General features: G+C 34.8%; 1 protein-coding gene across 8 annotated transcripts in view; it reads left to right on the forward strand.

The window, feature by feature from the left end:
• STXBP5 (syntaxin binding protein 5) overlaps positions 1-26,355 on the forward strand; it is a 112,686-nt gene that overhangs the window by 30,072 nt on the left and 56,259 nt on the right. For all 8 annotated transcript variants that reach the window (XM_082755835.1, XM_082755834.1, XM_082755837.1 and 5 more), the window contains 5 exons: positions 673-754; positions 1,628-1,728; positions 11,999-12,133; positions 13,395-13,458; positions 17,341-17,424. In XM_082755835.1, coding sequence (XP_082611961.1) covers positions 673-754; positions 1,628-1,728; positions 11,999-12,133; positions 13,395-13,458; positions 17,341-17,424 — 466 coding nt within the window. The remainder of the gene's footprint in view (positions 1-672; positions 755-1,627; positions 1,729-11,998; positions 12,134-13,394; positions 13,459-17,340; positions 17,425-26,355) is intronic.

Here is a 26,355-nt window from a genome sequence, read left to right on the forward strand (position 1 = left end):
TTGATATTCATTATAAAAGTAGAGGACTGATTTATGTGTAGGAGTGAAAATGAGCACACTTTTGTTATCTCATAGTTGGTATGAATCCAGGAAATCTTGATACAGAGATACTGGAAATTTACATTTATACATAATTTACCATTGACTCCTCCATATTTTGGCTACTGATCTTTTTATCTCTGTCATAGCACATTTTCTTTTAATATGCCTTGCATTATTCAACTCTTCTTTCATCTGTAAGTAGCATCTAAAAATGAGAGAAAGCTCCTTTAGCACTTAAATAAAAAAAAAAAAAAAATTTTGATTGTGATGTTTATTTAAATTAACTTTCTTTTATACTAGTCCTGATATTTAACACTACTAAAATAATTGCTTCATCATCCTCCGCTGTGTTCTCGTTGACGAGGGATCCTTTAAATAAATGTGGTAAGTTTAGCAGTTATACATAATTTTCCTACTTCATGGGGATAAATAAAATGGGCCTTTCAACTGTTGTTACTCTGTTTATGAATTTTTTCAGTGATCGTTAAGGTCTATGTGGTTAAATATTTTGAGTGCACTAGCTTTAAGCAGGATGTTAGTCTGTTTGAACATGATACTAGTGATGTTGATAACATTTTTCTTTTTCCTACATTGCATACAACAATTATTCCTTAACAGTACCAATTTCAGCTTTGGTCGGCCAGGAGTGGAGTGTTACTGCCAGCATGACAGTGGAGCTGCAGTAATCCAGCTTCAGTTTCTGATTAATGAGGTTAGTAAAATGATGTTTATATTCCATAATTTTGAGAAGATACAAAGTATGTTTTCTTCAACTTCTCATTAAGAAAACATCAAAATACTAATCCTATTCACACTTAGAATCATTTTTGTTAAACAGTGATAACAATTAAGGTACCTTTATTTAATCACATAAATTGCTAGACTAACTGCTGAAACTGGCTGTCTCTGGAGTGCTCCTGCTATAGGCAAGAACTGTTTTGCTAGGAAAATGTATTCGTGTCATTGAATGTTGCATGTTATCCCTTACAGTAGTAAAGTATGCTTTTAATAGTGCCAACAGTTTCAGTGGGTTGTTAATTTTATTTTGATTGCTACTGTTCTAGATGTGAGCTGGGCAAAGATCCCTAATCTAATCCCTCAGTAATTTCGGATGTGTTTTTTCTAGAAATATTGCAGCTGAGACCCGACAGTAATGCTGTTCTTAAACCAGCTATCGCCAGATTTCTAGAGGGATTTCTAGCTCAGAGGAATGCTGAAATTAAGTATTGCTAACTATGTTGGGGCATAGACACTAGCCACTGAGTTCACTGCTTAATTTCTCTGCAAATTGTGTATGTGAGGGAACTGATGTACTCACACCAGAAAAAGCTTTTTCTTCCCCTTTACCCCTCAGTATAGCACTGAACTAAATGTGTGTGAGTTCAGTGTCATGATCAAATCGGTTACTTTGTTACTACTGTTTGAAACTATCTGCTCTATGATGTTGACATGCATGCTTGTAAATATTTTAATACTGGTAGCAAATATTACATACTTGATATTGATGTTGTAAATACTGTATATACCATGATTTACAAATACTAGGTTTCTAGAAATAAAGTTTTACTGAACTTATTTCTAATAGGGAGCTCTTGTGAGTGCCTTGGCTGATGATACCTTACACCTGTGGAACTTACGTCAGAAGAGACCTGCTATACTTCATTCGCTCAAGTTTAACCGAGAACGGTAGGAATTGGACTATTTTTGCTTTGCTCATTACCATCACACTGTGTAAGTGGGAGATTGGATTTATTATAGCAGTACAACTAATAAATAGTTAAAAATTGTAACTGGATTTACTTTAGGATTGACTTCCAGGTTGCTAGGGTCCAAATTGCTTATAAGTAGACACACCATATGTCTGCTAACTTGAGATTACTTCTCTATTATTGTGAGCATTGTTTTGCTGAACAACAATATTCCTGTCTTTATCAAGTGGAGGGAAAAAAGACTGTTAGTTTGTCTCCAAATGAATTTTTGGAACAGAAGTGTTTGTATGTATTAACAAGGCAACAGGAAAACTATCTCCATTTTTGAAGGCTTTCTGAGATATATTTCTATCATTTTTCTTCAAGTTTTTTTAGGAAGTTTTTTTCTTGCCAGATTAGGTACAGTCTCAATTGGAATGTTATGTGTACTTCCTGAGCAGTGTGTTTCTGAACTGGACTTCTTAGAGAGCTGAGAGGAGCCTAGCAAGAATGCACAGTAGTCTGTGACCTGTACCTCTGAATAGGGCGGGAAAGCAGTAGGCTTTAAGTAATAGGTAGTGCGAAAGAGGAAGGTTTAAATACCTACGTGAAACCTTCTGACGTAATGTCATATGAAATGCTACAGTAGACTGTTGGGTGGATTGTGGAGTAACCTTGTAGTTTTAAAGAACAGATCATAAACAGGTTTGTCAGGAATGACACAGAAGCAGATTGTTTTTTCTGGGGTAGAGGATTAAGTGAGTCCCAAGTCCCTTTTGAGGTTGTTTTCGTGATTGTGATGCACAACTATTACGCACAAAATGGAAAGTTCTGCTTACAAAGCAAGATTCTTTGCAGTCTGAAACAAAGCATTGGACAGCAGCATGTAACTAATTCTTTAAAATGGGTGTCTGAGAAGGTGACTGTGTGTGAATCAGTTGGAAGCTGTTTTAGAGTCTTAGATGTAGATATAGCTTAGTTTAAACAATGGAAATCTTAAACTGTCATTTTGCTCTAAATGGGGTATTCTCACAAGCAAAACCTGTCATAGGCAGTTGAGCTTTGTCTGCCATTCACAGAACAGGCTAAGGGAAAAGTCTAGATAACTCACATTTCTTGAGTAGCAGTACTAGTTATTAGTTTTGGGCAGACTACTGATTTTCAAAAAAAGAAAAAAAAAAAAAAAAAAAAGCTGTGCCTTGCTGAAATACGTAGTGAGATCATCCTAATTATCAAGAGTGGTGAAGATAAAGTTTCTGAGACAAGGGTTATTCTTGTAGTAATTTTAATCTTAAAGTATCCATCATTATAACTTACAGAAGTAGCCAGAACACTTAAGGTCCCCAAGCCACCAATGTCACCAGCCATTTATCAAGTCATGCTGGATGACGGTTACATATGTTTTCCAATAGTTTTCTTTTGGCTAATTCATAAAATGAAGCTTTATTTTATAAAGTGCAATCTTATTAGAAGGGAATTATTTTGATTCTGAACTTTAGAAAATTGCAAATTCATTGCTGAATAATTCTATTTAGTTGGTTTTAGTAACTTAGAGCCATTAATGTTATTACTACTCGTAATAGGTTTGTTATGTTATGTGAATTTGAAGTAGTTGACTTTGTTTGGGTCAGTTTTATGTTGTGTATTAGCTACGAAGTTAATTAAGAAGAGTGTTCATGAAAAAAACTGAACACTCAATTAGCAAGTGCAAAGATGTTAGGTACCTAATTAATAAAACGGTTTTAAATAATTTATGATTTGGGGTTAAGATTTTCTCATAAGGATAATTAACTTCTCAACCATTAATTATTAAGATATTAAATATTAAAACTGAGCCTCATAGAAATGTTTTCCAATGATGCTTCACTTTGCCAGCTTGCACTTTGTAGGGATTTTCAGTATCTTGGAAATCAGTTTGGGTAAAAGAAAATAAATGAATGGGAAAATGTCCTTGGAGGAGAAATCAAGTCAAATCTTACTAAATAACTGAATCAATTGCTTTGGTTATATCAGTATTTGTCTTAGAACTCCAGATGCAAAGGCTTAAAATTATTCGCCTGATTGGGAGTACCTGGAAGTGTGTTGACATTGCAGAAAAACAGTATTTGTATTCTACTTAAAGAGTTTAACTCAGTATGTCAAGGGGCAGGTTTTCTCCAGATTCTGTTTTCAAATTGGATTTTGATGTATAAGGATTTGATGTGATTTATAAAGTTGTTTGTTGCATAGAAAGCTAACTGTAACAGTTTATGCTACTCAGATTAAAAGATATATTTTTAAACCTATTCTTGAATGTTTTGAAAAAGAGGAGGGGGGAGAAAAAAGGTAGGGGTATGGTGCATTATTGAATTCTTTCTTCTCCTGGTATAGCCTTTTACCAGCTTTGGTTAATTCCCTGGTTTTAGCCGTACACGTGAATGTGCTCTTAGCTTAATGATGATATTTCCAGAACTTGTATTTGTCTCACCTGTTGGTGATGTATTTTGACTATCTTTATTTTAGGCCTGTTTTGAGCAGATCAAAACAAGGAAACAAAAATTGACACATCTTGTTTATAAATTCTTATGTTAAATATTTTTGATACAAAGGAAAACAATAACAATAACCTGAAGTATTGAATTACCTGTAAACCAATTAAGAATGCAGCCTCTAGTATGTGACTGGGAAGTGTTCTGGATTCTTGCTTTTCTGCTCATGAATTTTAAGAATGGAGATTAAGAGTTTTACGTGAGTGTTACCCATTAACATGGGTAACACTCATGAGTGTTACTTCATTCTTATCAGTGAAAAATACCCTCATTGGTTAACTTGCAGCTTTTCAGTTTTGAACAAAATGTTTCTTTAAAAGTAGCGGCCAGGAGTCTTTAAAGACTCCGCTTTCTGTTGAACCTGTAAATGAGTCTTACTATCTGTAAGTAAGAATTTGGTCATTTAATAAATTCATAGCTGCCTATTGTATCAGTGCTGGTGAGTAATCTGAAACAAGTCTTTTTTGACCTGGTGACTGATGAACTTGTTAATGTATAACAAATTAAAAAAATAATGGCAGATATCAGAAATACAAAACAAGCTAGTTTTGCAAGTTTTCTAGCCTTTTGTTCTTGTCACATTTGTGTGGGTTTTGCAGCTGCTCCATGTTCTAGTTACTAAACAAAAGTTAGAAGATATTAAACCAATATAATGCTGAGCTTGGCCACTGCTCCTTGACTGTGGGAAGGAGGAAGAGGGGCAGCATGTAGGGGCCAGAAGAAAATGCGTAATGGTGCTTACATGGAGGGCTGGGTTGCTTGCGTGCAAATTAATGTGTTAGTATCTCCTTGTGAAATACACGTTTCAGAGTGTGAACTTATTAGTATCCTAGATTTTATGCATTGCTAAGATTTTTTTTCAGTGAGTGGCAATAGTTTTTGTCATCTATGTACCTGTATAAACTTGAAAATATGCCAGCTTAATGTAGGACATGAAAAATTTGTTTTGTAACCTGACTTGCATCTTTCCTGAGCTGCCTGAGATTCCGTGCCTTAATGCAGAAACAAATGTTCCACTTGCTTTGTGGCTTAGCGTAAAGACAAGAACCAAAATCACAGCATAAAAATAGAACCAAGTGTTTAGTGTACCAGTGCTTTGCATATCGATCATTGAATGCATTGAGAGCAGTTTAATTTTTAATATGTCACCTTCTGTGCTGTAGGATTTAAATGGTCTTTCTCGGCATGAAACTGCATGATTTGGAGTTAACAAATTGTTTTAAGTATTGCTGCCTTTGTACTCTGAAAAACAGCCACTTCACATTTGTATTTAAAACACAAACTCTGCACTGTGTGTGAAAAATCCCACTTGTATTTACTCTATACTAACAGATAGGAATTTGGACTTTTATTATGACACATACCTCACCTTGTTAGATACTGTAAATTTGTACTCAGGCCACGCATTACCAGGCATTAGTTGAAAGGATTTCTCTCTCCTTCCACCTCACTGAATTTATAAACTGACCAATTCTGCCACTTTGTGGATAGCAGGAAGACATACAGGATTTTTTTTTTGCCTTTGAGAAGAGATTATGATAGACTTTTTTTTCCTCCCTTTTCTGTGTATTAGTATCAGTTGTGCTTCCACCATTTATTTGGGGGGCTGTTTTTTTCCCCCCACCTTGACCTATATGCTTTGAGGTAGGATTATAGTATAACTGGAAAGATGCACATCCATACAGTACTTCTGAGAAATTGAATGTTTGGACTCTGAGTTAATAATATACTGAGTATAGATCTGACATATGACACATAGCTAAGTTTTTCACCCTTTTTCTAAAGCTGGCTTATTTTTCAAGATCAAAATGAAATGATCATCTGTTTTTATGATGTCATATAAGACCATTTTTTCCTGTTGGGCTTAAAGTTACTTAATGGTGATCCACTAGAGGACATACTTGAGTTCCATCTTGCTTCAAGAAGTTAGTAAGGGAAAAGGAGCTCTTCAACTGTCTGGGTTTGCTGCGGGTCTGAATGTCTCGTTTGTGCAAGATCAAATTCCTTTGAAAAATGTTTTCTGGAGGCCATGCGGTGCATTCTCTGTCCCATGTGTAGGTGCGGTTGATGGAGCTACAATTGTGTGTTTTCTTCTTCTGCTGCCTTTGGCATTGAGGCAGAACTGAAATACTGAGTCCTATTACTCTGAGACTATAGGTTTCTATGAAACAGTTTTTAAAACCTGTCTCCACTGTCCAATTACCATTTTTCCCTGTACACCAATGATTTTTGCAGTGCTGTGAGCCACATAATGACCAACTGCCACATTCCTAGGTTGAATTCAACCTCTAGTCTTTTTGCCCTGCCTGCCTGGCAGACTTTTCCTCACCAGTGATGAGCATAGCTCTTCTTTCTCCTATGGGAAATTTACATTTCCAATGTGGCCATTTTATAAATCCTCATATATAACTTCCAAGAATAAATGTTTAGCCTGAACTGCTTGTGTTATAGCAAGCTACCTGACTGATGCCAAACATGGTGGTTATTCCTTGAGTATAGAAACTCTAAAAGTGAGCCTCTATCTGGAATGATGTATAAAAGGCCTTAATATTGATTGCATCAGTCATGGCATTCTTCTATTTCATTATTGTTCTCAGATTTAGCTTCCCCAATACCACATTTTGACATCACTAGTGTACAGAAGAAGTCAGATACTGAGTATAAGTCGATGTAATAGTGATGTCAGTCAACATCAGAGCCAGGTGTTCAAGTGATCATATTTGGAGAAGAATCATTGAGAGTGCTGTTACGTGATATAGATAGAATTAAAGTACCTAGGCCAGTTTGTATGATGTACTACCTTTACCAACATGGCCTTTTTAGGGAAAATTTTGGGGGGCATTGAAGAACAATTCTTCCTCTGCCTGTGCTTCCTGCCCCTTCAGGCCTTTTTCATACAAGTAGGTATATAAAACCTCTTGCAGTTAACAAATCTGGAAATAACCCCTTGGCAGAAGTATGGGAAAAATCACAGCTACTGCTTGGTTCCATGTGAAAGTCACTGTGACAATGGCTCTTTGTTTTGTGCCCATTAAATACTTGACACAGGGACCACAGACATGGAGTCTGGTCTAGTATATGACTTAAACTTTTCAGTCTCGGAATTTTGTTCTGACTATCCAATGTATGATAGCTTGGAGAGAGATGTATGCAGAAGGTGACTGATAGCTTACCCCTTTTCTTAGAAAAAAACATTTTGCATATACACAAATTTGAGCAGCTAATGTAATTGCACAAACTGAAGACTTATAATGATAGCGTGAGGTTCTAGAAATAGGTTTAGTGTCTTAAAAATAAAACCTGTTATCAGCATTTGACATTCATCAAAGTATTTGTCACTGTGCTTTGTTAAAGCAGTGGAAAATTCTGAAGAACATAATACTTCATAATGCAGCAGACTAAGGAAAGGTAAAGATTAATTTAGAAGGATGTTTATTGTCATAATAATACACTTAACGTTTTTTTTTTACTTACTAGTTCCCTTAAGTGGAAGAATTAGGCTGTTGGCATATTAATTTAATAAACTCTATTCTTTGAGATTTCTATAATTAAATTCCTCTAGGGAATACTGTAATTTGCTATAATTATTTATATATGCTGTGACACAACCACAATCAAAATTTTAAATAATTTTGACATTGTAAGAAAATACATGGTCTGCGGTTACTAAAAAATCTTTTCAGTGGGTTTCCAAATGGCTGCTTAAAGACTCCTGTCACTGCTAATGCTCTCCCATAAGCAACAACACAAAATACATCCTGAGTGCAGTAAAAATATTAAAAATATATATATATATTTTGAGGGTTAGGGTTTTTCTCTTATCAGCATTTTCCACTGCTAGTGCAACGCTGTATTCTGTGTATAACTGTTTTCTTGAGAAATAGTGGTTAAACTTTGATAAATACATTTCACAGGAAAGCTTCTTCTTGGGTTCTGTTAGCTTGTTGCAGGGGGAGGTTGAGAGCACGTACAGTGGCTTTGTGAATGTGTATGCAGTAAGGAAGAAGAATTAATGCTTCTAGAAAAGTACGGATACGTTAGAATTTGGGACTATGCTGACTGTTTTGGGCTTGCATAGCAGTACCTCATCTAGGCAGTGATGTTAGCATATATTAAAGTCATTGTATATCTCAGATTGGAGAAAAACTCTTTAAAGCATTGTTTTCTTCTATAAAGGGATTCAAAATATTTGGAATAAAGCACGATACTTGTATTATGGCAAAAGTTCCATCAGCTTCACAGAATGTACTTGATGAGGTAGCAGAAATTTCTTAAGAGATAGCATGATAAATTTATTGTGCCATGTACGAACTGCCTGCAGAAGCCTGCTTTCTCTCATCACTTGCTCATGCAGTCCCATTTTTGAGCTGTCTCTTTGGATGCACAAAACTAGTCCTTTTTTTTTTATGGATGCCTTTCTCATGGTATTTTTTGGTCAGAATGGTTTGATACAGGAAAGAATGTGTACTGCTCTTGACTGTTACTAGGCAGTTGGAATTTGTGTTCAAGAAAGGCTCGCAAAGAAATTTCACTTCGGTTTGGTGCATCTGTAGTGCTTTCAATCTCTGCCCAACCACTGGTTCTTCTCTACATTAGTGTATGTATCCCTTTGTGTGTAAGGAGAGGAGAATAATGCCTTAGTTTTGGAAATTGGCAGGGCATAGTATGGCAGTTTCTACTTCTGTGAATCATATATGCGTTAGGGACAGAGTATCTAATATCATATTCTAATCATATCATGACAGAAATAAAGATTTCTGGAGGAAAGTCTGCATTTTTAAGGAAAAAAAATGCCCTGTTCTTGGCCAGAAGGGAGCTGCCTGATTACCAGGAAGACCTTGAAACTTGTTTTCATCTCCCAAAGCAAGTCTAAATCTCTTGCAGACCCAACTCCAATTTAAAATGAAATAAGCTAGGTGACATAGTTATATGTTAACGTGTCAATGCGGTTTCTCTGGTTGTTAAGATGGTCATAGCTTCACTGAATTTATTTTCTAAGGGGGTTATAAATTTTCCAGCCATTGTTTAAAATCTGCTTAGTGTCTTAGGTGAAGCCTTAAACACTGAAGAGAAGAGAAACTCAGTACATGGACCATAATGTTGGAAATGTTATTCTGTAAATTGAATGCAAAAATAAATGCAGTTATCTGAAATGAATCAAATAGATGAAAATTTAATAGAATTTCTGAAAATTGGAAGGTATACTTTTATCTCAGAAAGAAAATGGAGTAATAGCAGTGATTCTTTCATCACTGCAGCTTCAGCACAGTGAATTCCATTTGGACTTAGCTAGTCATCAGTTCTGTGAACCATGAAAGCTCCAAAAGAATATTTTTTAGTTATATAAACATCATGGAAGACTTTCTGATTGTGGAAGACTGCTAAAAGCACACTTTGAAGGTTGGGTTGGGAACACTGTTTTAAATGTACCTATACTTACAATTCTGAAGTCATTTGCCTCCTGACTTTGAGATTTAGTAAAGCTACTAGATCAAATGTAACTTACTCTTGGTGTGGAAGTATTTCACTGCTTGCTAACTGTTGACAAAAGTAATCTCTGCTGCACAGAGAAGACATTGAGTATGGCTGAAGAGTGCAAAAAGTATTCCAGAAAGGTATCAAGAGTATTGAGGAGTTGAACGCTTTTCTTTTACCTTCAAGTGTTGCCCTTTCATTATAGCAATTGAAATTGCAGCCCAAAATTATATTTCTGTCCACCTTTAAATGCCATGAAATAGATTTAAGTTTTTAGTTGTGTTGTTTTTATTTTTAGAATGAGTGTTGGGCAACTATAGGTGACAATATTAACTCACAGATCAACATAGATATACCCGTGACCCTGCTCTTGAATATTCTTTCTGGCTGCTAGGCCACAAGTTTAGATCCAGCTGATGCGGCTGCCAGCTTTTTTCTGGCACATGGAGTGCCAGGAAAAAAATCTATAGCATCGCAGAGTGCTGAAAGTTTGCTTTACCTCCTGCCTCATGCTGCCTTTCTTCATATACCCTGCTGTCCTGCTTACACTGGGAGAGCTTTCTTACTGGGCAGTGGTATTTGGGGTCCTCAATGGCGTGTGTGTACGGATGTATGTTTCTGACTTCCAATAAAATCTGTCTTGTCTTTCTACCACGACACAAGGAAGTTGGTGAAATGCAAGTGCTTCACCTGCAGTGTTTACAGATTACTCTGTAGTAAAAATGTTATAACCTCTACAAGTTCACTGAGTTGGAGCACTTTAAACCTTGCCTAGAGTACTTTTTTCTATCTAACATCAATGGAAAAAAAAGTGCAGCCTTTGCACTTTAATATTAAAGTACAAGAGCAAAAGAAACCAAGAAAGTCAGAAAATGGATAAATTAAAGATTTGCTTAAGCAATCAGCATTCCCTTGCTGGAAATAAGTGATATAAAAAGTTAAGTGGTGCACTTTGGATCCAGGTAGTGTTACAACAGACACCTTAACTTTTGAAACCTGTAATACAAATTAATGTCTTTTCATCCTTCAGTAATTTTTTGCATTGCTGCTGTTAGACTTCGCTTTTGTGCTTGTTAAATGCATATATAGAACATCTAATGCAAAGGATCTAAAGCTGTTCTTTGCGTAAATAATTATTAACAGGCTTGTGAAATGATGCATGGATTTGGCAAGAAGGGAACCCAACTGGGAGAAAATAAGAAAAAATATGTAAAGCTAAGGATTAGCACTGACAAAACAAATTCCCAATTAATAATTATTTCAGCTTATCACTGAAACCTTTCTGAAAATCCTAGTTTGATAGTCCAAGGAATTTGTCAGGTTTTTACCATATTGGACATTATCAGATGAAACTGTAAATTCAAAAACATTTTATAGAAATTTTCTAGGGTTTAACTTAGTATTTCTGTTATATAGAAAACTCAAATACTTTAGAAGCTCCAGTTCCTATGCATACATTATTACCTTTATCAAAAAATTAAACAATAAGCAGAACTCAAGAGGTCAGAAATAAGTAACTTTTAAAATACTACTTCTTGCACTGGAGATACAGTCAGAGGATTTCTACCAGACATCAGCATTTGGGTTTTGTTCAGCTATTTCTTCCTAGCAACAGAGGTGAAAAATGCAAGATTGGAAATTAAAGTGTGGTTTAAGTAAAATAGTAACACCAACTTTAAATTACTTTTAAAATGAATTTTATTATTTTATAGGTCTTATGGTTGTTAATAGGCTTGCTCTTTGGGGGATACATTGGGTTACGTGTAAACTTATGTTTATTAGGTTACACTTTCTCCCTTTGCTTCATTCACTTGAAGCCAGTTTAAACTGCAGCAAGCTACTTCCTTAACTTAACTAACTTAAGTTTTGTTCTTCAAAACTTGAAATTAGATAGTTTTCAAAGGGAGATTTATAGATTATAACATAAGAGTATTGTGTTTTAAGCTTAAAATGGCAGCTAACTTGGGGAAAAACATTCAATGTGATGATTTTCAATGGCAGTGGTGTGGTTTTTATCTGAAAGACTTAATAGTCTTAGAATACTTTGGTTTATATTCCATGTTTAGTCTAAATTTTACGTTGTCTGTGGATCTCTGATCAATACTGTTTTTGCTATTTTTATCTAACTGTAACTTGTATTTTTTCCTGTTTGCCTGCTGTGTTTCTTCTACTTTTTGTCAATTTAGACATTGAAATACAGGATTTATAAAAAAAAAAAAAAAAACTTTTCTTTAATCCTCTTTTTCTGGTGGTATTCTTTTTCAGGATAACATTTTGTCATCTACCTTTCCAAAGTAAATGGCTATATGTGGGCACCGAAAGAGGAAACATTCACATTGTCAATGTGGAATCATTTACTCTCTCAGGCTATGTCATTATGTGGAATAAAGCCATTGAACTGTGAGTTCTGTCTAGTATTGTCTGTTAGGGGTGGTGGTGGTGAGGGAAACAGATGTCCAAGTGTCCAAGATGTTTTAAGTTGCAGAATTGACATTCTTATCTAGAACAACCTCCATATTAGTCTCATTGCACCAAATAATATGGGCAAAGTACATGGGCATGTAAATAACTTTATTTTCATAAAAGTGAAGTGTTAATGTTAACTTGGTGAACTTTTGTTTTTCTAGCTTGTTAAAACTATTTCTGACTTGACTTAAGACTGTGATGCCCAGAACTGTTTAACATCAGCATGTTTTCAGGGATAATTGGATTCAGTAATCCTTGCAGAATATCTTCCAGAGTGTAAAGATATGCATTGTGACAGGGCCAATGCATACTGGCTGAAAATGTAAATTTAAATAAGCCTATTCCAAGAACAAAATATATTTTTTACAGCTATTTCCGTTCTTCCTTCCTTTTTTAATAATAGATTTGTGAATGTAAATGTAGTGGTATGTGGGTGAAAACATACTTATATGCTGCTGTTGCTGTGCTGCTGTTGTTTCTAGAGTGTTATATCTATCTTCAAAACATACATGAAGTCCATCACTTGCCAAAGGCTTTTGGAAAAAAAGCACATCTCTTCATTTGTCAGTCTTCTTTAATATCAAGATAACAATTCTTTAATAGCAAGAAGTCAACATAAAAACATATATTTTTTAATAAACCCCATTTTAATAGTACCCATCTTGAGCAGCATAAAAATTATATAATGGTTAAAAAACAGTTACTCTAATTCTTTTTTAATCACTGAAGAATTAACAGTTTAGAGAGCGTGTCATATCTTCTTGTCTACAAAAGAGCATGTGGAAGAAGGAAGATAGCAGAATGTAGCTTTCCAGTTTGTGCAATTAAAGGAGGCAAAGCTTTATGGAAATAATAACATGGGTTTTGTCTTATCTGTAGCAGCTATTGTTAGTTAGAGTTCAGATAATCTGTGTGTATGCAGGAATACAAGATAAAAGTCTACTGTATGTAGTCTACTGAAATCTTCTGAAGAAAAGTGGCACGTGAAATAGGCATTGTATGAAACGCTACTGATCTTTTTTTAAAAGTGCTTTGTTTCTCCTGATCAACTTTAGGAGATGTTTTAAGATTAATTGATGTCTAGATGTTTCAATATGAGAGTAAATATAGTTTTTTAATTACTTGTAATCACCTTATGAGATGTAATTTTGGCAGGGCTATTTTTTTTGCCTAATTGGAATTATTCCTTGTTTAGATCATCTAAGTCTCACCCAGGACCTATTGTTCACATCAGCGACAATCCAATGGATGAAGGAAAGGTAAGATACATTTGAAGGCTTTTCACCAAACTATTTTTCAAGTGAGACTTCAAAAAAAAAAAAAAAAAAAAAAAAAAAAGGAAATAAATCCGACTGCTTTTAAGGAGGGATTAAGTAGATGAGGACAATGTTGGATGCATGAAGGAAGACTAAATCAAGGCGTTAGGCTCTGAAATATGAAGTAAAGTACAGACATGAATATAGGAAACACTGCTAGGGTAGTTGAATGTATCTTGTAATCAGAAACATTTTAAAATACAGGTGAAAGTATTGAATTGCAGAAATCCTTGAAGATATAAGCAAGGAACATTACTACTTGTGGTTAAAAAAAAAAAAAAAAAGTTGATTAAAAAAACAACTTGGGATGAAAATTAATAAGCTTTATATTGCCATGGGGCTGTTGTTACTTTTACAACTGTAAAATGCTTTGTGGTCACTGAAGTGTATTTATATAGCTTACTGTGTACTTTATCTTTAGCCAATCCAAGACAGCAATTTTTATGAAGTTCAAGATCTAACCGACAAACTATCACTTAGCAGTATCTAGTGCTTAAAAGTTAACTGGCTTGTAGTACAAAAGAAAAGTCATCTGTAGTAAAACATGCAAGAAAATTATGTATCAGACTTGTATTATCCTTGTGAGATACTGCTAACGTGGTCGTCTTAACAATAATTTTTGATGGTATACATTCTTGAAGCCCTCACAGAACGTTTATTGTAATGTCCTGTGACACAGCAGCCAACAAGAAGAACCTGAACAATGAAATCAGTGGTCATAAGTTCTTTCTTAGAACTTTCTTAGTTCTAGAATAAATCTGCACGTATTACTGTTTGTTTTTGGGAGACCTCTTGCAAGGCACATGTAAAAATGATGTAGAATGAATAACTTAAGTTCATCGTGAAGATTTCATGAATTAAAAATAAAGGCAAGTAGTTAAAACATTTTTCTCTGAGAGCAATGACTGTAATACTAAAACAATACTTTTTTATACTTTATTTTACACTTCTATAAATAAGTGACCTGCTAGGCAGTTTAATTCAGTGCTTTTTTGGCTGCGTGGTTAATGCCTATTCCACTTGATTTCTTTCTTTACACTGGATGGAACAAGATAGTTGTGCTAGAAAACAATGAATCCTTGGAAACCCTCAAGAATCTGTATAAAGAAATGCTTCCATTTGTGCTGGAACATCTGTTTTTGTTGTATCTGTTTCCTAAGTGCTTTATTCTGTATTGTTACATGCTATAGAATCACTTACACATGATCAAGTGTGTACAGAATGACACCATATATGTTATGGCTTTGCCATAATTCATTCTTCACTTCAGTCATGGTTGCTTTGCTTCAGTTGTCTGATCTCTTTTCTAATCTTTGGATGAGATTGTGACTCTAACGCTTTGAAGGATCTTTAGCCTGTTTAGCTTGCATTGCCTCATAGTTACTTAGTAAATCTAACTGATCTGCTGCAATTTTTGTTCAGGTGTCTTGGTCCACAGTTGAAGAGTAAGCAGGAAGGGTTTTCCTTAATTTTCACAACAGGGAAAAAAAAAAAAAAAAAGGTAAAAGGAGGGATTTGAGAAGTATAGTACATATGCATCTCTTCCAAAAGTGTATAGACCCCTTTCAAAACTTTCAAAAACACGGTTATAATTTAGCTAGGTATACCAGAAGAGCTGGTATGTCTAGCCAAATACCGTTTGAGAAAGTTTGTCTCTTCAAACGGATTTTCATTGATTCCTCTCTAGAGCATATATAGATATATTCAGGTATAAGTAATTGAATATATTGATGAATTAAATTCTAAATGTTTATTTGTCAGTGTAATGGCTCAGAAATATTGTAGAGCTTTGAATTCCCAAGAATAAAGAACTTTCGAGGAGAGAGAAAATAATGTTGCTTTCTACTGTTCTACTTGTACAGGAAAAATATTATTGTTTGTGTTTTCTGTTTGATGTGTTAGTGGTGGATAAAACTGAAAAGATTGGGCAATGATAGTGTTGTCTCAGCAGTGATTTGAATATTTTAACAGCATGCTAGTTGTGAGCTTGTAACATAGATGTCTGAGGATTCAGTCCAAAAAGAATTTAACAAGTAGAGCTTTTCCATTCACTTGAAATTCACTGAGGTAAGCATGTAACTATTGGATTTTTCTCTAGGATTTGGTCTGAATCGCACTCCAGAATCATGAACGCTAGATTATAAATGTAATTAAACTATGGTAACTTGAGAAAGACGAGCAATCTATTTAGTATGGTGTATTCTACCCATATTTCATATTTAATTATTGTGAATTAAAGTGAAAGGTGTATTGTTTTTATCAGTTTGAGTGTTCTTTAGTCTTGTAGAACGACCTTATGGTCCTCTTCTTTCTAATTAAAAAAATAAATAAAAAAAAAAAATCCATAAAAGTAAGCAGAACAAAACAAAGACCTGTGCAGTTGCAAGAATCTGCTGTGTACTTGCTTCTTAAAACTTTCAGGCTCTTAGAAAAATCGTAATGAATAGAAGGCTAAATTTGAAGTTTAAAATAGAAAAATTATAAAATGGCTTATGGTAAGCAGGGTAGTGTAAAATAATAGTATACATGACAATGTAGTGAGGAAAAATATCTAACATTCACTTTTACTGGATCAAACACGCTTAGTGTTTAAGTCATTTTTGTGTTATGTAGCAATGAAATAGAATATATTGTCTGTATGCTGGCTGGAGATCCTCTTTTACATATTGGATAGAACTGAAGACCCTGAAAAACTCAAAATCTTGAAAAGACTGTTCAGGCAAAACCTCTAGGTACAACAATAGACTCATGTAGATCTTTTTCCCTGACTGCAGTGGCATGTATGGAAAGGCAGTGTTTTGTAACCTCTAGTATGAAGATCAGTCCGTGGGGTGCTTCAGCTTACATGAAATAGGTTGTTACAGCAGTGAATAAATATCTGTAGCCAAGTACTCCTTTTCTGTATGTCCTTGCTGGGACAAAAAAAAAAAAAGTGGAATTGAAGGCCTGCTGCATAATGCTGCACTTCAGTGTTGCTGAAATGAAGGCTTTCGGAGTAGATCCAACTACTGTAAAATAAGCTAATAAGAAGAACCTTCTTTGATTATATGATAAGTACAAAGGCTGTTACTACTGTTTTATGTTGGCCTTGTTTTGTTTTCATTAAGAGAAGTGTCACTTAAGATAGGAAAACAAAACAGATACTCAGCAATGTGATAATGCAATTATTATGAGCAATTTGGATCTTCATTCCCTGCAGAAATAGTTTTGCTTCTTGAAAAATATGATTTCAAAAAGCATTATATTTAATTTCTCTCTACCTTTCCTTTGAACAGCTAATTTTCTTTGTGTTCATTTAGCCAGTTAACTCAATTTTTATTAACATCGGGGAAAGCTTATATTTTTTTTTTTCTTAGAGACAATGAAACAATACCCAGAACTTCAGAAATGAGTGTATTTTTTTTCTAACAAATCTAAGCAGAACAAATTCTAGTGATGAAAACATATGTTAGTGAACAAAAAGTGCTTCCCCCAACCATAATTTTCACTCAGGAAAGAATACAATTAGGAAAGTGTTTAATGTTGGGCTTTCTGGAACTCAAAGGGATTTCCAAAGATTCTTCTGAAGATTAAGACAATTTTTTTTTCTAACTTTGAATGAATTTCATCATGTAATAATATTGTATTAGCTGGAAGAGAATGATAAACAGTATAAAGTAAGTCTTCAATTTTGAGGTCTTCACAGCTTGTCGCTAACTTCTGGCTTCTCAATCACTTGCGATTGCTTCATCTAGTATTAGGCTGCAGTTCTTTGGGACGAGAACTACAGGCCATGTAAATCTTTATTTGCTTATAAAGACTTAATATTTATGCTTATTATTGCAGCTCCTGATTGGCTTTGAGTCTGGAACAGTGGTATTGTGGGATCTGAAGTCAAAGAAGGCAGATTACAGATACTCACACGATGAGGTAATAACGATTTTTCATTTGCATTGTATATTATGAGGACATCATTCACAGTTCTAGAGATACCATTTTGATTATTTTATTCAGTTCTTCTCCTGCTCTTGTCACTAGTGGATGAATAAATAGGTCTCTCTGAAATTGCAAGTACTTGAAGCTTTCTATAAAAGAAAGAGTGTTTGAATAATAGAAACTTCAGACTGAAGAAGTGTTTGAGTTCAAGTTTTTTGCAATGACTGGTGTCGTGGATTAGGTTTCTTCCCCAATTTCTGCGGTTAAGGTTTCAGCTCTGTTTTTCTGTTGAGTAGTGTGACTTTCATCCATGTTAAGAGCTTCAGTCTTTAGTTGAAATAAGATAGCGTAGCAATTTTTGTAGTTTGGAAAATCTCACATTCTGAAAAATGTGAAAAAAGAAACTAATTAATAGTCTCAGTAAGATGGTTCTGTAAGTGTACCTTTTCACTGTAGGATAAGATCAATGTTAAAACCAGGAGAGTTTGTTTGTTTGTTTTTTTTTTTTTTTTTAAGAAGGTTGGGGGGAGCATTTAATGGCATTTATTTCTTACAACTTGATTTTTTAAGAGAATTCAGGCTGCTGGAAAGACAAACTAAAAATCAATCGTTCAACACATTATGCAACTATATGCATTTTATTTAAAATAACATAAAGCTAGTCTTTGTTACATTTAAAAGATCCTAAAATGTCTTTATAATTGTTCGGTACTAGCTACTCTAGACATGCTTTGTATATCACAAAAGGAGTATGTTTCTTAGCTCTGCGCTTAAGTTTTCACGAGACAGGTTTTTCTGTGTTTTTTTCTTTTTTTTTTGTGGTTGTTCTGGCTTAGTACTTATACTTGCATGTGTCAGCTCTACCTATGGAGCGTTTCTCTGAAGGGTGAATCTCTGAAGCAGCCTAAGCCTTAGATCATCAGAGCTGGATGAGATTTCTTTGAAGCTTGTACAGTTGTTTTTGAACACAAAGTATGTTATATGAAGAATAATTTCTTACCTTCCAATTGCATTACATGCACCTCACTTACTCTCTCTATGTATTGCTTCATTTTATAAACTACTTCGTATCTCCATCTCTTTCTAGTCTTACTTTTGTTCATCTTCAATCTCTTTCTATACTTCTTACTGTTCTTGCTCATCCCAGATTTTATTTTTTAAAGTCTTATCGTACCTTTTAAAAAGAAAAACACAACAAAATAGCTTATTCAAGATGTAAGCACATAACATTTCTACTGGGGAATCACTTCATGTTTGGTTTCATTTTCTTTCTTTCGATCTTAAATACTGGATTAGCATTTGCAAGGATCAAACAATACTCCCTTGGAACAACCTGCTATAAAAGTATTGTATCACTTTTTAGTGTCAATTGTCAGCTCAGTGCCCCTTGTTTTAATGTATAATTGTGGTTTAACCCGATAGGCCACTAAGCACCACACAGCCATTCACTCATTCCCCTGCAGTGGGGGTTAGAAGATACAAGAGAGAATCAGAAAAAGGTAAAAACTTGTGGGCTGTCTAACAGGATGGAAAAAGAAGGGAAAATAATAATAATAAAGAATATACAAAACAAGTGGTGCACAATGCAATTGCTGATCACACACCAACCAACATCCAGCCTGTCCCTGAGATCGAGCAGGGACAGCCCCCCAGCCAACCTCTCCAGTTTTATTGTTCAGCATGATCCCACATGGTGTGGAATATCCCTTTGGACAGTCTGGATCAGGTGTCCTGGTTCTGTCCCCTCCCAGTTTCCTGTACACCCCCAGTTTCCCCACTGGCAGAGCAGCATGAGAAGCAGAAAAATTCCTGTCTCTGTGTAAGCACTGCTCTGCAACAAGTAAAAGCAACAACTAAAACATTGGTGTGTTATTGGCATTATTTTTCTCCTAAATCCAAAACCTGTAGACCAGCCACAACATTCTATACCAGAGACTAATAAAGAAAATTAACCTTATCTTAGCTGAAACCAGGAGAATACTAAAACTAAACTCTTTTTTTTTTTTTTTGTCTGCATCACTTCACAGTTGCATGTGCTGGCTGATTTTAGAAAAGGGGAAAAAAAAATCTTTCAGCAGTTCTTCACTGGAAGGACTCATTTCTACCTTGAATAAGCCTTAGTATTGTCAGTGGACCTTATCAGTTCAATATTCTTGTTCTGATTTTCCAGGCTATTTATGAATAAACCAAGCAGCACAGATCCCTGAGGTTCTCTGCCAATTACCTTCATCTGTTAACTGATCAATTACTGCCAGTCTGTCTTTCCTTCAGCTTGCTTTACTTCCTGATACCTTGACCAGTTACTCATCTGTTCAAGGATATCTAATCTGTTTGTTTGGTTTCCTTTGAGAAATATTGTTGAAGACTTTGAGGAAAAAAATCTATGTAGATGGCTTAATTGGTGTTTCAATTAGCCACATGCTTATTTACATTTTCAGAGGTTTGTTGGATGTGATTTCCTGTTACAAAAAGCATGCTGACTGCTCGTACCTGGTATATTAAACTAATTCTTACGTTGGTTAGTTCTTTAATAAAGTTTTGATAATGGTTATAGAAACTTACCCAGAATAGTCATTACGCTGTTTATTTTGTTTTTCTTTGGATTTTGTGGCCCACTTGTTTAAAGGTTGACCTCATGCTTGTTATCTATGAGTTTTCCTGAACCAACCTGATTTTGGGAGGTCACAAACAGCAGTGCATAGTTAAGTCATTTCATTTTTAATTTTCTATAGGATGTGTAGGTGTATGCATCTAGCTATTCCTTTTTTTTTTCTTTTTTTTTTTTTTAACTGCAGAAGAGGTAATGAAATACCTGAGGTAAGCTGCTTTGCTAAAGAAAGTATTTACGGTTGTGATAATGTGATAAATTGGAGGTGGATAAGGAGGAGACCTTTTAAAAAAAAAAAAAAAAAAAAGATATATGGAGTGAGCTTGAGAAGTTTTACTGTTCTCATTAGTGAGCATCACCATACGATAACGTTCCTTAAAAAAAAATAAATCTATAGGCATGTGTTTTAAATCTAACTTTCTAAGGAGGAAAAATAGAACAATGGCCGTTTTTTGAATTTGGCTTTGATACAGTTAGCACAGTATCATATTTTTCTGGATTCTGTATTGAGTGGCATAAAATTAAAAATGATTAATCTTGTTACACATGTAAAAGGTATATTTCTTGACAGGTGTCATTGCAGAGAGTACTGTAATTGTCTCTGGCCATATGGCCATGAGAGATGATGTATCAGATGCAGCAAAGGTAAAGCTGCAGAAAGTGAACGATGACTAGATTTATTTGTTCGTATGTGTATGATCTGTTTTTTAGCATGGGCTAGGTGAGGTGTGTCTTGTCCTGTATCCTTCATTTTGTTCTTCAGTGCCTCAGTTCTGTGTTCAGCTGCAAAAATTGAGAATCTCCCTGAATTTGTCAGTGAAAAAAAATGTTAAGCTTCATAATGTTAACTTCCTAATTATGCTTTGATCCATGCTGACTAACTAGTGGCCTATATGAATATACTGTTCCTGCTGTTTGTCAGCTAGCCAAGTTTCAGCTAAGGGAAAGTAAGTGTTGCTGATTAAAAAATAAATAAATCTAGTTTGTGTGAGCAGTATCCCTAACAGGTAAGAGAAAAGCCATCCTATTTGCTTAATGCTGAGTGAGGTTACTGTGGAAAGGTGGGTAACTTTTTTACTGGAGCACTAAGAGATCTTCTGTCTTCATAATACAGAAGTCTAAGAAATTGGTGGTAGGAATATTGTTTGGCAACTGAAGCCTGCTTATTAGCACTGGAAAACATTCTCTGGCTCTAACCCTATTGAAAATAGATGATGACTCCGATACTGATATTGGTCCCATCAGTCCGATTAAAGTCCACCACCAGTCATTGCAAAGGTAATGACTGAGTCTACACCTGTCTAAAAATTGTAGTGCTCTCTATGTGGGACATGATCTTTGCTGCTGGGAGTTACAGGATCGACACTAGCAGAGCCTGGTGCTGCAGCACAAGGCATTGCCTCTGGTATTGCCTCTGGAGCCTAGAGGTGAATCTCTAGCTCTGCAGACTCTTTACAAGAGAAATGTGTGTGCTTCACAATGCTGCTACATTTTGAGTTATGATGGCTGTTAATGGGTGACTAGGCTTCAGTAGGTGTCACAGACAGGATGGCCAGAGACACTTATTACCATAAAAATTGTTTGTAAACCTTGCCATTAGATAAGTTTCTTCTACCTTCATTGTTTTTTACCAGTGTCATTTAATGTAACTGACTCTAAACTTCCCAAGTGTCCAGGGGTCCAAATGTTATCCTTTTACTGTCTTCCTCTACTCATGAGCAAGGAGTAACCTTCCTATATGATCATAGGTTTATGGCAAGATAGCTGTGCAGCTTCCTTGGAGAAAGCTGAATCCTATTACAACTTCTTAAACTTCTGCTGGGTTTCATTCAGAACTTCATGACCACCAAGGAGGCTCTCTTGAAGCAAATTCCAATGTTGTTGTGTGGCAGATTGATCTGTTATCTGAAAGCTGAGTCAGTGGAACACTGTCCCTGTTTTCCTCTTGTCTGAACTTGCATGCCCACCCAGCCCCATACTCTGATAATTGCAGCACAAAATTAGGAGCTTTCATCCCAAGGACAGGCAGGAATGATTAAAGGATGGGCAACACCACCACGACAGCATAAAACCATTTTAACCATATTGCTGCTGAACCATGGTTGGGGGAGGCTAATGAGTAAAGTATTAGTACTGTTTACTGGAGTGATCCTCCCTCTACAACATGCGAGTTTATGATAGGGAATTTAGTTAGAATTTGTTCTTGATTTTTCTGTATCACGAAAGAGGTTCTGAACTTCTAGTAGTATATACTTTTTTATTACAACAGCAATATGTTGCATGTTTACATTTATGAATTATTCTAAATTCTTGTTATTCACAGAATTTGGAGAACAAACTTTTTTTTTTTGTCTTGGACAGGCTTAGTGAGAAAATAGGCGTAAAATCTTTTTTTTTCTTTGCATAATTTTTAAGCTTTTTATGTTCAAATATTGGTGATATTTTTTTTAAGTTATGCTTTTCTCCCATGGAATACGGTTTATACTACAGATGCTTCCCTTTCTTTATTTGCAGCCATGAAATAAGTAAAACAATACTTAATATTAGTCTGTAATATTACTTTGTTAAATAAAGTTAGTTTCTTAAATAAACTAGATTTTTAAAAATGCATTTCAATCTTAGTATTCAATAAAGTCTATTCTTCAAGTAGTATTTTTTTCTTCTGATTTAAAGTCAGCTTTGATAGCATTAACTCAAAGAATGTATTACAGTTTGCTATTTTTAGGCTCAATCTTCTTGTACATGGCTGAGGGTAAGGGATTATTTTACAGCATTAAAAGCATGTCAAAGTATCCTGGGGGAGTTTAAATAAATTAATTTAAAACAAACAAAAATCCACAACCCTGAAATATGACTTGCCAGAAACCGAAGCACGATCAGGCAGTCATTATGCCTTGCACATTCCATTGCATCAAAATGAACTTCATGAGTTACATATTCACTTAAGTTTCAGTAACTACGTTTTTTTATTTTTTTTCTTCTCAATAGCCTAAGAAAAGGGAAAAAAATGCCACAGAAGAGAGTTAACAGGAATGTTGACGTTACTATGCATGTTTTGGATACTTTGGTGAACCAGTAGAAAAAGAACGCGTGTCATCACCTGTTCAAGTTGACCAAAAAACATTTTATGTGTCCATGCAGGAGATGGAAGGCTATCATAATAAGGAGGAAATCTAATAAATAAAATCATGGTCAAAAACAAATTATGAATGTAATTCTCCCCAGTTTTGGTTCATTCTTCTGGGAAATTATGCGGAGGTGTTTAGCCAGTGAAGATTTCTAATACTTGAAAAGTATACAGGCATGTGCATATTAAAATAATAAAAATTAAAAAGGTAGATGATTTAAATTTGTTCTGAGTCATAGCAATTGTATTTGCAGTAGTATAAGCTTGATATTAGAAATGTGATTTAAAACAATTCTTTATCAATAGGGAGAATTGCAAAAGGTTAATAATACTGTATTCATATCAAAGTATCAGTTTCTGCATGTATCTTGTCTTGTGGGAAGATAAAATGAAGAGCAGTTTCAAACTGTTCTAAAATAGTATGCATGTAATCAGCTCTAAGGCTAAAATAGGTCTATATGAATTGAAAAGATTATTTTTGGAAAGATTTTCTGAACTGAAACAGTTAAATGCCCTCCGTAGATATAAAAAAAAAAAAAAAAAAAAAAAGATCAAAACATATGAAAATATGAGTCTCTATTGATTAATTTAGTTCTGAGATGCTAAGTAAAAGTTGTCTTTAGAATTTCTAATTTTTTGTACCTCTCTAAAGAGCCAAGAAATAATAGTGATTCTAGGGATATTAACAAGCTGTTGTAGCAGAAAAAAAAAGTTGCATAAAATATTAAAATGCATCAATCTCATTATCAGTGATCTAATTAAGTCTTGTGTAGAAAAATAAATGCTTTTAATTGTTTTTCTCGGACTCTTTCACTTTACAGTCCTACCATTTCTCTCAGGTAACTGTTGCAGACATTGCAAAAATGTTTCCTTCTGAATATGAAATATATTAGCTTCATAGCAGGCAGTACAGCAGTCATTTTTTCACATGGGATCATGCATCTGGAACAGCTGGTGAAAGTAAGGCTTCCTATGTGCACCGTCTATCTCCATGTAGTACATTAGGATGGTCAGTTTCTACATTTCTGGATTTTACTCTTTGCTTTGACAGCAAAGTCAAGCATGATGGTTTTGTTGTTCAAAAATGTATGGATTTATTTCCTCTGAGGCAGTTACTTATCTTCTAGAAAGTTATGAAACACGCTTCCACTTAACCCAGAATAGCTGCCTTAACTTACAATCAAAGTGAAAGAGGTGATTTCTTAATTTAATAAGACACCTTTTAGTTATAATAATTCACTTCATCTAAATAAATCTATTTACTTTATTAATAGAGCATTCTATCTTTAATCTCATGTACAGTTTTTGTGTATTTGGTGCTTGTTTGTGAATGGAAGGGTTCAGGGTATTCGTCTGAGGTCAGAACCTTGGGCTGCTCTCCTGGTTTCAGCTGGGATAGAGCTAATTTTTCTAGTAGCTGGTATGGTGCTGTGTTTTGGATTTAGGACGAGAATAATGCTGATAACACACCGATGTTGTTTCAAAGCAGTGTTTACACTAAGTCAAGGACTTCTCTGCTTCCTGTGTTACCCTGCCACTGAGGAGGCTTCATATTCAGGCAACTCTTCTTGAGGATGTAAACAGCTTCTGCCTTAAATATAGCAACAGTCCTCTGCAGTACTAGTGCATGATCTCATGAGAGATTACTGTCTGATCAGGATCCAAGTGACCAGTGAGATATTGTACAAAAATATGAGATGCAGCTGAATCAGCATCAGATGATTTAGTCATATTGCTCTGGTACCAAAAGGATACCAGATGATGATTAATAATCAAAGATAAGAATTATGATTAGAATTTAAGTAGTTTTATTCTGGATTGGTAGGTCTTGTATGAAAATATTAGTGGAAAAATGTATTACTCTTAAGGGCTTTTTCTTCTCTAAGAAGCTATGTATATCTTTGTGGCCTCAGTGTATTCTGCCTGATTTTTCTGTCTTGGATGTTATACTTTCTTTCTAATTCTAGCACTAATAGTAACCATGGAAAAAGTTTTTTTTGGTGATTGAAGGTGTTGATACGAACTAGCTAGTGCCACCTAAAGTTACTGTAGTTTTTTCATTATAACTGGTTTGCCCTAGGCAGCCCATTGAATACCTTGAGAGTTCAACTACTTACAAGTCTTTTGATTTTTAGACTTAAAGTTGAGTTGTGTAATAGCAAAGGATAGTGCTCAGTACCAAAGTTTTTCATACTCTGTCCAGAGAATTTAGTTTAATTATTTGAAAAATACATAAAATATGTTATGCGTTAAATAATATTTAACTGTCATTAAATTTAACCAGATGGTCTATAAAATTAGTCAATAAAGTCATAAAGCCACGACATCATTGTTCTTTTTGCAATGTTCTTTCCATCTCATTGGGTTCCTTGCAGAAATTAAGTGATAGCAATTGTCTTTCTCCTTTGTGCTCGGTTTATCAGATCTCGATTTTCATAAGCATTAATGCACTTCAACAGTACTGGGTTGTTTTGTGTCCTCCCTCTTGACCTTTTTTCAATAAAAAGAAAGTGTCTGTCCATCACTCAATTATCCTTCTTTCTGTGCAGTTTGCTTTCTTATTGGATCTTAAGGCCTATTCTTCATAGACATAAAAATGGCTTAATTTACACTATGAGTTGGCTGATTACATATGGGAGAGTATTTGAAACATTTATTACATTGCATCACTAATAGTGTAGATAGCTTTCAAGTGAAGAGAACTTCTTCAAATACAGCCTTTGCTTTAGCTAGTCTACACTTCAAACTCACTGATCTCTAACTTTGGTACTATGTTGGTAAATAACATAATCTAGAAAAAAAATTATAAGCAAAACTGCTTTTATAATTCCTGCTTTTATTTGATAATTAAATATTACCTCACAGACAGATTAAGCAAGACTATTTTACTTGGTCTCTAGGTTAACTTCATATGAGTTGTCTAGGTTTCCAAGCTGCAAATGTGTAGATGAGATGTTGGTACACTAAATCTGTTTTCTAACAAAATCCATAGTGATTCCACATGAAAGAGGGAGCAAGATTACCTTAAAGTTTAGCATTTCTTTGTCAAATTTAATTAGTGGTTTGCAGATATCCACATCTGCTGTATTCAATTGAAACTGTTTGTACTGAAGACTCCACGCTCATGTAATGCAGTCATTTTCCTGTCTGTCACGTTGTCTCTGGATTCTCCCTTCGTGTTGCTGAAAGC

This window comes from Aythya marila (genome assembly GCF_965140915.1).
Source record: "Aythya marila genome assembly, chromosome: 3".
NCBI classification, from domain to species: domain Eukaryota; kingdom Metazoa; phylum Chordata; class Aves; order Anseriformes; family Anatidae; genus Aythya; species Aythya marila.